The sequence below is a fragment of the Pseudopipra pipra genome, chromosome 2, assembly GCF_036250125.1.
Source record: "Pseudopipra pipra isolate bDixPip1 chromosome 2, bDixPip1.hap1, whole genome shotgun sequence".
Classification (NCBI taxonomy): domain Eukaryota; kingdom Metazoa; phylum Chordata; class Aves; order Passeriformes; family Pipridae; genus Pseudopipra; species Pseudopipra pipra.
Genome location: NC_087550.1, coordinates 87,535,755 through 87,549,564, shown reverse-complemented (window position 1 = coordinate 87,549,564; position 13,810 = coordinate 87,535,755). Strand labels below are relative to the sequence as shown.

At 37.6% G+C, this 13,810-nt stretch overlaps 2 protein-coding genes across 10 annotated transcripts in view; both read left to right on the top strand.

The window, feature by feature from the left end:
- Positions 1-2,968, top strand: part of LOC135410013 (cytochrome c oxidase assembly factor 5) — an 85,237-nt gene extending 82,269 nt beyond the window's left edge. For both annotated transcript variants that reach the window (XR_010428480.1, XR_010428479.1), the window contains 2 exons: positions 313-373; positions 2,749-2,968. The gene's annotated coding sequence lies outside the window, so the exon portion shown is untranslated. The remainder of the gene's footprint in view (positions 1-312; positions 374-2,748) is intronic.
- The window catches only part of INPP4A (inositol polyphosphate-4-phosphatase type I A), a 43,331-nt gene continuing 32,354 nt past the window's right edge, over positions 2,834-13,810 (top strand). For all 8 annotated transcript variants that reach the window (XM_064646262.1, XM_064646261.1, XM_064646255.1 and 5 more), the window contains exons 1-10: positions 2,834-2,967; positions 3,792-3,836; positions 5,269-5,387; positions 5,502-5,618; positions 6,655-6,734; positions 7,414-7,525; positions 8,330-8,420; positions 9,056-9,203; positions 12,470-12,600; positions 12,957-13,061. In XM_064646262.1, coding sequence (XP_064502332.1) covers positions 2,862-2,967; positions 3,792-3,836; positions 5,269-5,387; positions 5,502-5,618; positions 6,655-6,734; positions 7,414-7,525; positions 8,330-8,420; positions 9,056-9,203; positions 12,470-12,600; positions 12,957-13,061 — 1,054 coding nt within the window. In that variant the 5' untranslated portion in view covers positions 2,834-2,861. The remainder of the gene's footprint in view (positions 2,968-3,791; positions 3,837-5,268; positions 5,388-5,501; positions 5,619-6,654; positions 6,735-7,413; positions 7,526-8,329; positions 8,421-9,055; positions 9,204-12,469; positions 12,601-12,956; positions 13,062-13,810) is intronic.

Below are 13,810 nucleotides of genomic sequence, written 5' to 3'. Positions count from 1 at the left end.
AGTAAACATGTTAACATATGTTACCATCAGCTATTCTACCCACTCACCAAATGCTGACCTGAAGTCAGTCCTTTTCAGCATAAGTTTATTTCTTTGTATTCCTACTCTAACTGGTTATTGCTATGACTAGTACTGGGTGAGGTCCAGTAGAGGATTATACTGTTTTTCTATTTTCGGTAAACTTTATTGTGAGCGCTAGTAATCAGAAGTAAAATCTACAGTTAACCTGAGAATGATACCTGCCCATTGGTTGTGATTTATGCAGTATAAAAGGATTGATAATTAATGCTGATTATTTTGTTGATTTTTTAGATGTGGATTTAACTGATGTCGATACACAAAATCCCTCCACACATGAGGAAAAGAGCTTTCCGTAAGTATGATCCATGTAAGTAAATTGAAAATGTATGATTAGGTGAGAAATTAATATTGCAACTTAAATGAATAGTTAGAGAGCATTAGAAAATTACTAAACTCAATATTTAAATAGAAATAGCTCAAAACAAATTAAATACCTGACTCTATTTTAACTGCTCCAGGATTGACCCTTTTTAAGGATGTCAGCAACTAAAGATTGTAGTTGAAAAAAACAGCAGGACTCTTTAACCTAACTGCTGTCTGACCTGTACCTAAGTGAACATGTTAGTTACTCTCTAATAAGGTATATGTAGGTTTGGGGGGAGGAGGCTGTGGCATTCTATCTAAATCTCTGCAAGCACATCTTGTGGGTCTTTCTTCAGGCAGTTAGGTTTAATGGACTTACAGACTGTTAAGCATCTCATTATATAAAGAACAAACCAAGGAAAACCCATTGCTGCAAGAAGGGTAAAAAATCAGAAGAATGGAAAGACTTGGAAACTGGCAAAGAATTTTGATAGAAGTTTTGTTTGACCGAATATTAGGACATTCTATACTATTTGAGAAAGTCTGGTGATTCACTAGCCACTTAACCACTTAAACGTTGTTAAATAAGAGAAGCTTTTTTACTGTGCATGATCCAACCTCCGAATAACCAGGTTGGCCAGAGAGGTACATTCTTGTCCAAAACCAACTGGATGCAGTCCTGAGCAACTTCCTCTAGGTGACCTTGCTTTTGAGCAGGGGAGTTGGATTAGGTGTTGTCCAGAGTTTATCCAACCTCAACTGTTCTGTGATTCTGTATGAAGTGGTAAACTGCCTGCTTTAATTTTTGGCTGTCAGAAATTATAACTATAATGCAGGGTGTTGTTTCATACATCGTCACTGAGTCTCAAAGCTTTTTGGGATGGGATGTTCAGAGCTCTCAATTTCTGCTTGTTTCACTCAAGAATTCATTTTTTTTCCGATTTGGAATTGACTTATGACAGTTCTGAGTGGCAGCAGATTGGCCTGGCTGGTAGACGCAGCCCAAATTCCTTCCTTCCTAGAATAAGGTCATTTAAAATCTCATTCCTAGACTAACATAGATGTCCAGGGTTGTGTTCAATTCAGTTGTATTAAATGCTTAACTTGCATTTGAATTTTAGATGCCCAGTGAAGCAGTGCTAGTTAAGATGATGTTAGAGTTCCCTGTGGAGAAAGGGAAATTCTTTTGAAATCCTCCAGAGGAAGATGCTGACTAGTTAAATTCAGAGACTTAAGTTAGGCAGGTTAAATGTTCTTTTGGAGGTCTTCAGATGGGTTTGAAGTGCCTTTTAAAAACACAAGTACAAGCTAGGTGGTTTATTTAATTAGAATGCATCTTGCTCATTGTTAGGTCCATCAACCTAAAAGATAAATATTCTTTCATTTTGCAGTATGGTTCAGATGCTTTATAAAATGAATGAGGGGCTACTGTGAAGGTATTAGTCACTGTATTATTATCTTTCAGGTTTATCAGATTTTACTCCTCACTTCCTAATTTAATGGTGTTTGTCATAATACTGTGAAACAAATAAAAATGTTCCATGACTGCAGTGCTAACGTGGCTGATTGAAGGAACATTGAAATTTATCACCCAAGCCGAAAACACCACATTTAAAATCATAATCATTTTTTCTGTAGGTTGTGTGTTTCTTTCCTACTGTAATGTTTCACTTCATAGGCATTGTGAGGGAAGAACAACTGTCATGGATGTCTGTAGACCAAGAAAGTATAGGGTAAAGCACGGATGCTGCCATGTGCCACATCAGCAAACATCCCCTTTTGCTTTTTCTTTCCACCACCATCCCAGAATTTCAACCTCTCTCTGGCCCAGTAGGTTTTATTTACAGTTTTCTTTATCCCTTTCTCATGGCAGTAGAGCCTAGAACGACACAGTGTGCTGACACTAACAACATTTCCTGCCCTTTTGTTCTGTGCTCTGCCAACCTATTGTCCCTTTGTCCTTATCCCTTGTCCTTCCTCTGCAGGCAGAGGCCCCATCTGACGAATTTACTTGTGCTCCCCAGGGATTATGAAAGCCAGGAAACTTCATTAAGAATGGTTTAATAACTTAGACAAAGGAGAAGAGCAGCTGGTCCGTTAACAAGTCTCTCTCAAGCCCCATTCTCTAACAGAAGAGCCTTTCTTGCACGTGGCACAGTTTTCAACAATTTATTGTAAAATGTTACAGATGTACAGATGTACAGTTCATGCAAATGGAGTTACTGTGTATTGGATCTGCCTTGAGCATTTTATTTGAATGACCTGAGGCGATCTTATGGCAGTAGGTTTGCTGCTGTTGAAAAGAACAGTAGCTGATAGTGGCCTAAAATTTTAGTGTTTGTTTTTGCTCTCTCTGTTGCTTAGTGTGGTAATGTTAGAGGAATAGCAATTGGAGACAACCTGCTGCACTCTGCTACTCTGTGAGACAAACATCAGTAAAGCCAAGCAGCGAGAAAAGAAAGGCTCTTCATGAGAAAATGACAGCGAGAGAACACAGTCCCCGCCATGGTGCAAAATCCCGCACCATGCAACGGGCCTCCACCATTGATGTCACCTCTGACATGCTTGGCCTGTCTCTAACAGGTGGGTACCTTCGTGTCAGCTGTTCCTCTGTTGTTGCTCCTTTCAGGATCTACCTTGTACTAATGCTGGGTTTTTTCTTTTAATTGCTAGAAGATTCAAATGTGTTTGGCTATGTGGAGGTAATGAGATAAAGGAATTATGCTAAGAAATTTTAAAATCTCGAACTTGCCGTTTTTAAAATAGACAAAGCATTAAAATTGGAGAGGGGATTAAAAAGAGAAATTAAACTAGATTTTGTGCAGTTATGTTTATCAGTCAAAAATAACCAGTGAGGAGAAAATAACAAAATAATGTCAAGGTCTAGGAAGAGTCTTGGCAACCTCCTTGTTTGACATTGTATAAAATTTTCAAGAGAGTTCAGGGAGCTGAGGCTTATATCTCTCATCTTTTATGATTAGTAAATTAGGATTGTAACCCTCAGAGGCTTTCTTTCATTAGTGATAGAAACAGATACTTTCAGACCTCTTCCTAGTAACTACTACAGAGGAGATGTATCTGATTTAATAACTTGGAGTTAATAGTGGCTTTAATCCTGTTGTTTTCTGCTGATATTAAATGTTTAATATTCCCATATTGCATATAATCTTGCATAAATTTACATATCTTAATATGTTTTATAAACTGAGATCATTCCAGGTTTTCCAAGTAGTTTTTAGATACCAAGGTTTACAGAATAAATATTTTAGATACCATTCATGGGTCACTGGATTAAATTTTTTTTTCTATAAAATTTAATTTCTCTCTCTGTATGATTACAACTTCAGGAAAGAATTCACATGACAGTGATGTTTGGCTAATCTTGTGTTAATTTTTCTGCTTTACAGGAAACATTCAGGACCCAGATGAGCCGATTTTAGAGTTCAGTTTAGGTAGACTTATTGATTTTTATGCTCGTTTTGCTGATGCATGCTGTTGAATGTGTGTGCCGGTTTTTAATTGTTGATTTTGAAGTGCCTTTCATATAGTAAGGTTTGCAACTTTACTGTGATTTTTATGGAGTTATGGTACAGTTTTTGTGCTGCCTGTACAGTATCTTTTGTTAAGCAACAAACAGTTTGATTTTATGATGTTTTTAAAAGTCCGTAATAAAAACATCTGTCCTATAAAATTTTAAATGTTTACTATGTGAATGTTTACTTTGTTTATATGAAGATACAGTGAAACTGTCTTCACTCTCAGTGTATCAGCAGCTCAGGTCTTCAAGCAAACTGAAGATTTGCTGGAAACACCATTTTAGGACAGAATGTTTTCTAAGAATTACCAACTATGACACATACCTTCTTTCCTGTAGTCTTTGCTGTCAAGTGTGAGATGCAGAAGTGACCTAAATTCTGAGATAGTTAAATTTGGACAAGAAGCTTGTGCATTGACTTACCTTACTTGAAGAATAAGTGGAAAATATTTTTTTCATGAAAATTCAGTCCACATTTTCAACTGCAGCATGGTTTTCTTGGCTTAATAGTGGACTTATACTTGGAAGGTTATGCTCTTACAGCATGTTTGAAATGAAAAATTAGAAAATTTTCTCAGATGTGTGTAATTGTGTTGTGAATAATAATCTTAACAAGCACTCTGAGAGCTGAATAAGGTGCTTTAAATATTTTCAAATAAATTGCAAATATCTAGAACTGCAAAGCTATTTAGGTAAATTTCAGAATTAACTGCCTGCATGTAGCTGAAGCAGAGTTGGACTACACTTCTTGTGCTAGTATCTAGCTAGATAGACTTGGTCTCTGAAGTGTAATGTAATTGTATAGAGTCAGTCACTGAAATTTTTGGTAGTCGTTTCCTACTCACCATAATCCCTTCCCAGCAGTTAAACTCACAGTAACATTTCAGAGGAAATAAATTGCTGACATTTACAATTACAAGCTACTTTTCCTCATAGTAGTGCTGCTTGATCAGTGTTCAGGTGCTTCTGTCTGTTCTCCATGGGCAAATGCCGTTTGGTAATGGGCTTAATGGAGCATGACTTCAGATCAAATGCAGCCACACTCCTGAGATTCCCAGAGGAAAACCTATGCATGGACATGGTTATAATGAGCTGTGCCAGGAGGGTGGATGGGAAGGGGTTAGAAGAGAACAAGTTTAAATTGCAGCTCTAGAGCTTGGAGCCAGACTGATCAGATTGCACGTTTACTGTTTGAATGCACAAAGGTGAGTGGTGGTAGAACAAATATTTAAGCCCTTCATTGTTTCATTGCTCGGGGTATATAAAATGCTTTTATGAATATATGGAGTCTTATGGCAATAAGATAAGGATCCTGAATCTAAACTTATTTGTCTGTTGCATACCTAAAGCTTGCAGTGAGCTGCTAACTCCATCGCTAGATCGAAAACCAAATAGTTTTGTAGCAGTGAGTGTAACTACACCTCCCCAGGCATTCTGGACGAAGCATGCACAGACAGAAATTATTGAGGTAAGTGGTGAGGTACTCCTGGATTAGATTTAAAATTGAAGCTAACACAGGAAGCATTTCTTCCTAACAAATATCACCTTGCATTAATTTTTGGCTTTTTGTTTATGATTACAGGGAACAAGTAATCCTATCTTTCTAAGCAGCATTGCCTTTTTCCAAGACTCTCTTATCAATCAAATGACACAAATCAAACTCTCCGTGTACGATGTCAAAGATAGATCTCAGGGAACAGTAAGTTTTTTTTATTCTATTGCCTGCCCAGTCAGTGTGGAGCAAGGAAATGAGAGGCAAGGAGATAAAACTAGTAACTTTTGTGGAAGAAAGCAAAGGGATAGCAGCACTGACCATACAGAAAACAAGATGGGTAGGGAAAGGAGGAGCAAATACTGTGAGATGGACTTGGCAAAGTGGGGAGCATTGCCAATTTTCTCAAATAAGGCTTGTCTGCAGCAAGTTTGGGAACCTTGGATTTAAATTAAAAAGGTCCTGTCATTTTTTCTCTTATGTTGTGGACATCTTTGCTGATCTAGATAATGGAAAGGATCTAGTAACCCTAACTGAAGCTTCTAGCCTGTGCCAAAATGCCATAATGAAACTATCCATTTGAACAGAGCTACTAAATTCCAGAAATCACCCTGCCCTGATACTTTAGTGATTTTGTTCCGTGCTAAGATTTGTTCCTTTACTGAAAAAAGTTTAAGTGACAGCGCTCCCATGTTACTACTTGGTTCTGTGGGCAACTGAGGCCATTTATTCTCAGACTGTTGTTCAGAATACTGTTTCAGGCCCCACCTGTCTGCTCTTTTGTGGCCTCCATGGACAGCAGAACTGTCTCTCTCTGTCCAGTGCTTCCTGGGGAGGCCCTGGGGAAAATGAATACCTCCAGAGGAGGTAGTTTCATCAGGAGGAGCTGAGTTTGGATCAGGGAGGGACTGTGAAGTGTTCACCAAGTCAGTCTGAGCCCTGTTCAGTCACTGCTTTCAGTGTTGCTGTAATGCTGGGCCTAAGCTTGTATATATTAGAGTACCTCTGCTCATATCATATAGAAAGAAAAACGCTTAAAGTCCTCCAGTATAAAAAGGATTTTTATTAATTACCAAATTTATGAAATTTTAAGGGTTTTTAATTAGTTATGTGTCAGCATATATAATCTTACTCTTTTTTCTTGGACTTTTGTGCCTAATAATTTTATTTTGGGCCCAAGTGCTGTGGAAAAAGCCTTTGTTTATAGTGACGGTAAATAGTTACAGTTCTCTTTTTCTTTCAGATGTATTTATTGGGTTCTGGGACGTTCACTGTAAAAGATCTTCTTCAGGAGAAGTATCACAGATTGCACATAACACTAAGGTTTGTAATGTTCTTCTCCATTTACCTTCATTGAGAATGTTCACCTTCTTCTTTCCTAGACCACATATTTTCAGGATCCTTTATAGCATCCATTTTCCTTTCTGGAATATCAGGTCCCCAGTTTTCCCAATCTAAATAGTTTATCTGCAGAAGCACAAGATGTGATCGCCTCCTAACTGGTGACCTTGTCTGGCTGAGGTAGATTTGAGATGTACTACTTCTGTTTAGTTCGTGTATAATCAAAATTTACCCATTTCAACTCTACTAGTTGGAGTTAAACTGTACAAATGAGAGTTGAAAGTTTGGTTTCAGACATTGAAATGCACAGGCAACACACAAGTGTGCATGAACATCCAATTATCTGCTCCACAGAAATGTTCACAATTTAAGCTGCTTTTGCCTAATTGTAAAATCTGAGCTCTTTCTGGTTTTACAGGAGCATTGAAACATGTGCATGGTTTTAGATTGCCTTCAACTAGGAGTTCTGTACAGCATCCCTGCAGAATGAGAGGATTGTTCTGTTGGAATAACCCATTATAAAATTATGCTGAATGGAGCTGAAAAGCTTCCTATTTAAAATGTTCATTAAATTTGAAGATTAGTAGCCTTTTATAAGTGTTTCCTTGTTGATAAACAGGTCCACCTCCAAAAAAATCTCAACGCAGAGTGTTTGTTGCAGGTCGGCTGAAAGTGACCGTGTAGGTAACATCACAGTTATTGGATGGCAAATGGAGGAAAAATCTGACCAAAGGCCTCCAGTGACAAGATCACCTGATACAATTAATGGAAGGGTGAGTATGAGCATTGTGTCAAATACAGAAGAATGCAGCCTTATTGCCAGCATTGAAATAAGCCAGGTTGGCATCTGCTGTCAACTTTCCTGTCCATCTTATTATTTAGTAGTGGTTTACATTTTCAAAGTCCTGTAAAAAGCAGCCTAGTGATTTTGAAGCCATTTTGTGTTTTGCAGAACTCTTGGGGTGCTCATGTTTTGAGTAAAGTCTTGAGGCAGATTTTCTTTTACAATGATTAAGCTTTCGCTTCAAGTGCTCATGTCCTTCATCAGAAGAGGCTCATGGTATTGTTACAGGTTACTTGATTGCTGGATGTATTTTTTTTTCTCATCCCCAAATATTTATTTGAGAGCAGGTATTTGCAGCACTCTCTCAGCCTAGACATATGTTAATTCTGTAAACCTTGTGTTCTGAGTATCTTGGTGATAATTGCAGTGGTATCTATGTATTACAGTTACAGTGTGGATTAGTATCACTTCATATCCATCCAGACCTGTAGGTACCACATACTGATGCAGTACCTTTAAGGACTCTGGAGCTGTGCTGAGGGAAAGTAGTTGAATGGCTGGGTGAAAATCTATGGCATTTTGAACTGTGCAGTAGAAGTAAATAAAAACGCTTAGGATTTATTATTTCAGCCAGCAGTATTTTTTGTCCGCAGTAAACATATTTTGACTATTTATTTAAAGTACATGTTGTGTCAAATATTTCTTTGAAGTCTGTGTGATAGGGTTATCACTGCATATTGCCCAGGCACTGAGGTTTTATTCTTTACTATTTCTGGTTTTTCTTTTTGTTTAGACCGTTTTGCCAGTTGATGAAAGTTTAACAGAATCTTTAGGAATCAGATCCAAATATGCTTCACTAAGGAAAGATGCACTACTGAAATCTGGTAAGCTGCTGTGGGCTATAACAAGTAAGCTTAGGCATCAAAAAGCTCATCTTTCCCTGTCTGCCTGTGGCCCCAGGGCATTTCAGCAGATGTTTCATTTGAGTAGGATCAGGTTGCTGATTGAGCAGTCCTCTGAGAGTCATACAAGAATAAATTATTTTATCATTTGCACTATTTTTTATTGTAAAAACAATAGAAGCAAATGTTTGCCAGTAAGTTGACTGTAAGCGACCATTGGGGATGAGGAGAGAGACAGAGGAAAGGAAGTTGTTTTAGAAAAATATTCTTGCAGAAAGATTAGTTTTCCAGCAAATGATTGCATGAGAGGAAAATGCATGGTACATAGATGAAAAAGAATATACTTTAAAAATTGAGTATATATTTCATTTGTTTAATTTCCTTACCAGCGTTTTAAGTCATTTGGAGTGGAGGCTTTTCCTGCAAACACTAGGAGAGCGGTCACTGCAGAATGACTGTGCTTGGAAAAGCTAGACTGATGCCTGGATAAATCAGATCATTACAGCAGTGTGTTATAGCACAATGATGAACCAAAGCCATTTACTTTAGAAAAGAAGTGACTTTGTACACTTTTAACTCAAACCCTATGCTTAAATAACATGATTTTAATTCTTTAGTGTTTGGTGGTGCCATTTGCCGAATGTATCGTTTCCCAACCACTGATGGAAATCACTTAAGAATCTTGGAGCAGATGGCTGAGAGCATCCTGTCACTGCACATCCCTAGACAATTTGTGAAGCTGCTTCTAGAAGAAGATGCAGCAAGGTGAGTTTGGAATGGTTAACATGTGCAGTAATACAGCAGTGACGTACCTGTACTGACTTACGAAGGAATATATCTGTGTTAACGCACAGAGGCACTGAAGAAAAATTAGTAAAATCAGCATGTTGCTGACTGTACAGTGACAGTGAATAAAACTTCACATTTTTAGGCTTGAATGTATGGTAACATACAGAGGTGCTGATAGGAGAGTAAACACATAGTGAACACAGGATCATACTACACTTGCTGCATTCAGGGGTTATATGTTCCTCTCACAAAAGTATTCAAAGGAATATATTATTCCATAGTTGTATGACTATATTACGACCTGCGCATTAAAATATGTTGTCTTTTTATATATATAATAATTTATTTACGTCAATACACTTCGTTTTTTTAACATGGTTTATTTTTAATCTAAAGGGAAAAATGAAGTTGAATTAAAAATAAAACCTATCTCAATTTTTCACAGTTGGAGGGAAATCTGAATAGATGAGACAGCAAAATGAAAGTGTAATAACTCCAGCTGCTGAGGATTTTGAGAAAGGAACAGAGACAGCAGAGAAACTAGCTGACTAGAATGAGTAATTAGAATAGCAGACAGAGAAGAAAAATCCAAATCACTTTGAAGGAGAACAGAATGAAAGCAAGTAAAATGAAACACTGTAAGACAGAAATGACATTGTCTCATTTTAGGAGGTGGGAGGGAGAAGGAAATCTGATAAGCACTTTTTAGGTTTATTATAATTTTTTTCTTTTTGAAGCAATTAACTCTCTTCCAGGCAACATATTCATTTATGAGTTTTACTTCCCTACATTTGTAGGCTGTGCTTTGCAAATCTAATGGTTTGTGTATTCTTTATAAAGGCCAAGGAATGTTAAAGAATTTTAGCTGTAGTTTTGAGTGTTGGACTTTTATTTTGACTGTTTGAATCCACTCCTACAGACCTAACTAAAAATGACCTTAATTAAAAGTAAAACTATGTAGTACTCTCATATTGTTATATTAAGACATTTTAGTTCTTTTAGAATATTTTGAAAGAATTGGTTAATCCATTCATTTTAGTTATTTTCGTATTTTGTGAAAATGGTAAACTCTCACAGGAAGATGACAGAGACTTGTTGTAATGCATGGGAAAAACTAATGCTTTTTTCTGCTGTTGAGTTTTGCTTTTTATTGACATGCACTTAGATTCTAGAGAATGAATGTATCTTGTCCAACTGTCCTGCTACAACCTTGCTGGAGCAGGCTAGGGATATGCCATTGCACATTTAGACATGGGTTATTTATTTTTATTTTATATCTTTGTTTCTCTATAGCTTTACTCACAATAGGTTTAAAGGACCTGTTCATTATGAGGTATAACCTTAACAATATAAAGAGTTGGCAAGCTTATCCATTAGGTGCCATCTGTGATGGATGTAGTTGAAGGATTTGAAGACAAAAGGAGAATTTAGGGTGAATGAAGAAAAAGATATGGCTTTCTGTAACACTGTAGACAGTGGAGTTTGTTTAGGCCTTAGCCATGAAATGTGAATGTTCAGAGGCTCTTGCTAAAATCATACAGAGATCAGTGGGTGCCTGTTGTATACAGCTGTGGGTTAATAACAGCCCACATGATTGCTAGTACCATTTGGTATGCCCTGAATTGTGTGGGTCAAAGGTAAGTACTGCTTTTGTGTAATTACCCAGAAAGACTTCCTTCTCTCTGCTCAATTGAGGTGGCCCTCAATGATTTGCACAAACACACTTTGTATTCATAGGATCTCTCACATTTGGCTGAGCTCCGTTCTCTGTGCTGCAGCCCAGAGGAATGACAGACAGCTACACAAGCACAGCTGCTTCTGTCTTAACATCCTGGTGACCTTTAAAATGTCTTGGATAATCAGAACTGCTGTCTCTTACTAAAACTCTTCTGGGCCAGAGCTCTTTGAAAGGAAACATCTAACTGGAGTGGGGAGTATTTTATGTACCTCATTATTCATGGCATGCACATCTCCTACTGTCTTAGCTCTATAGGACAAACAAATAAACTTGAAACGTTAAGCCGTGAGTTTACTTCGGGAAGACATGGCCTCAAATGCATGGCTAGTTTTGAGCAGAGACTTTGATGAGGGAGTTGTAATAGCATCTTATGCAGGAAGGAGTTTACAAGACAAAATTGAAAGTTTCTTTATCCAAGTCGCTAGTATATTTACGCTGTTGCCTATTGGCAAATCAATCTGATGTTTTTCTTGGAAATTTGTTTCCTTTCGATAATATCCTAAATACTGTGAAATACTGTCTTAAATTATATGCAGACAATGAGTTAAAACAATATTGTTTTATTTATTGTTGGATCCTTTTGACAGGTGATTGTTCTGCCCTTTCTGGGGTAATGTGCTGTTGAATTGTGTCTGGTGTTGACTTGTTTACTTTTCACCTTCTTTCTTTATTCCAATTAATATCTTAATCCAAGAAGACAGTAATACAAACATGACATGAAATACACTGAGTATTTTCTCAGCAATGCTATTGGGGAACAGTATGTAATTCAGGATTGCCATGTATGACTGCAAACTTAGCAGTCAGGGTGCAAGGGTAAAGCCAGGGTGTTTCCTGCTCATATCAGGGGATATCCAGTCATCCATTATTCTGCATGCAGGGAATCTTGAGTGCCAAAATCCTGAATCTCAGATGAAGGTTTTGTTGATTCATCTTTTGTCTCTCCAAACCCTTATTAATGCTTACGCTTCTTAGGCCTTCCCTGGTCTTGCAAACTGTTGTGTAGATACGCAGCCAACGCAGATGCTCCTTGTACCTAACATCAGATAAGTGCTAACATCCCACCTAACCTCTGTCACAGTTCTGATTTAGTTTAAGGGCCACCACAATTCAGTGGAGTGGTCTTAAAAGGTCCTTGTCCCAAGTCGCCTAACATGATGACAGTTCCCATCATTTGCAAATCCTCATGTAGTTTGAAAGTTCCTAGAGAAAAGTGGGAAGCTTTGCTTTTGACCAACACCTGAGGCTCCTGGGGGTAAGACAGTGTATTCTGCCTGTGTGGAACCAATGTACTTTGGAGTAGAACTCAACAGCTGTGCTTCAGGTTGTATGTTTGGGAAGATACCCACTCTGGTATATAGGTTACATGACAGTAAATTTGGAGTGTGTCTGCTGAAGATGGTGCTACATTGATGCAATGTGAAACTCATTCTCAGTCAAGTGGACTATGGACATAAACACCTCTCTTTCTTCCCTTTTTTTTTTTTTTTGTCTTTTTCCCTAGGGTTTGTGAACTAGAGGAATTAGGAGAACTGTCTCCGTGTTGGGAAAGCCTTCGCCGACAAATAGTTACTCAATACCAAACAATTATTTTAACTTATCAGGAAAATCTAACTGACCTGCACCAGTATAAAGGTGAATTTTTTTCATAATAACATGATTCTTCTCAACCAGGTTCGGTAGTGTTTCTCTGAAATTGGGAACCCAGAATTTTTTAGTCTGATGAGTAAAAAATGCTGCTATATCTCTTGTCTTTATTAACATTTATTGTGAGTTTGCTAGTTATCTGGGAATATTCATCTGCTCCATTCTCTTATCTAACCCTTAGAGAACAAGCATGAACAGTAACAGAAAGAATTTGATTTTTTTTTTTTTTAATTTTCTCTGCTTTTCTTTCAGCACATAGCAAATAATGAATGAAGCTTCTTGATTGTTTTAGCATAGGCACAAGGAGAGGGTTTTTGTCCTTACTTTTCTCCTGCATTTCTCAGGTCCTTCATTTAAAGCCAGTAGCTTGAAAGCTGATAAAAAATTGGAATTTGTTCCTACGAATTTACATATACAGAGAATGAGAGTCCAGGATGATGGAGGATCAGGTATTTGTTTCTTTCTCTCTTTCTTCACCTTATCCTGTTACTTTTCTCTCAATTTTTTTTATTTCCATCCTCAACCATGCAGCCAAGTTTCTACAAAGTGCTGTACTAGCCTCAGAGTCCAAATATCTTTGCAAAAGAAGAGGCATAAGTATAAATATTGCTATTCTGCAGGTGGCAAAACTAGATTCTGTGGTTAACTTTACCCTAGGTGGCACAAGTCAACCTCTGTACTAGGACTGGGTTAAGATGCTGTGTCCCTTCCATGTTTAATTGTAGCAGAATAGCAAAGGTTCTGACTGTTGTGCTTTTTCTCTGGAACCATTATGTATGGTTATGCAAAATTGCACGTGTTCACATTAAGCTTGTTTCTTCATTAATAACCTAGGTTTTCCCTTCTTTTACCAGTAATTCCTGCTAACTATGGGCACACAGTTGTCCCATGTGTCCATGTGAGGGATTACAGTAGTGACAAGTTTTGTGTAGAGACCAATGTTCAAGACTTCTTTATTACTGTGAGTGTTCTAGATTAAGAAAACAAGGAGACCTGCGTTCACATATGGGTCTTTCACTTCAAAAAGTACTTGATGGATTTCCAGGGCCTCTAGAACAATTCAGTTTTCTTTGTCCTTCAAAACACTGGCACAAAGTTTTCCAGAAGTTATTTTCAGAGTAGTTTTTGAACTTCCACAATTGTTTGACCACACTAAAGGTGACAAGCTTTCATTTGTAAGTCATTTTTGTCCATCCCA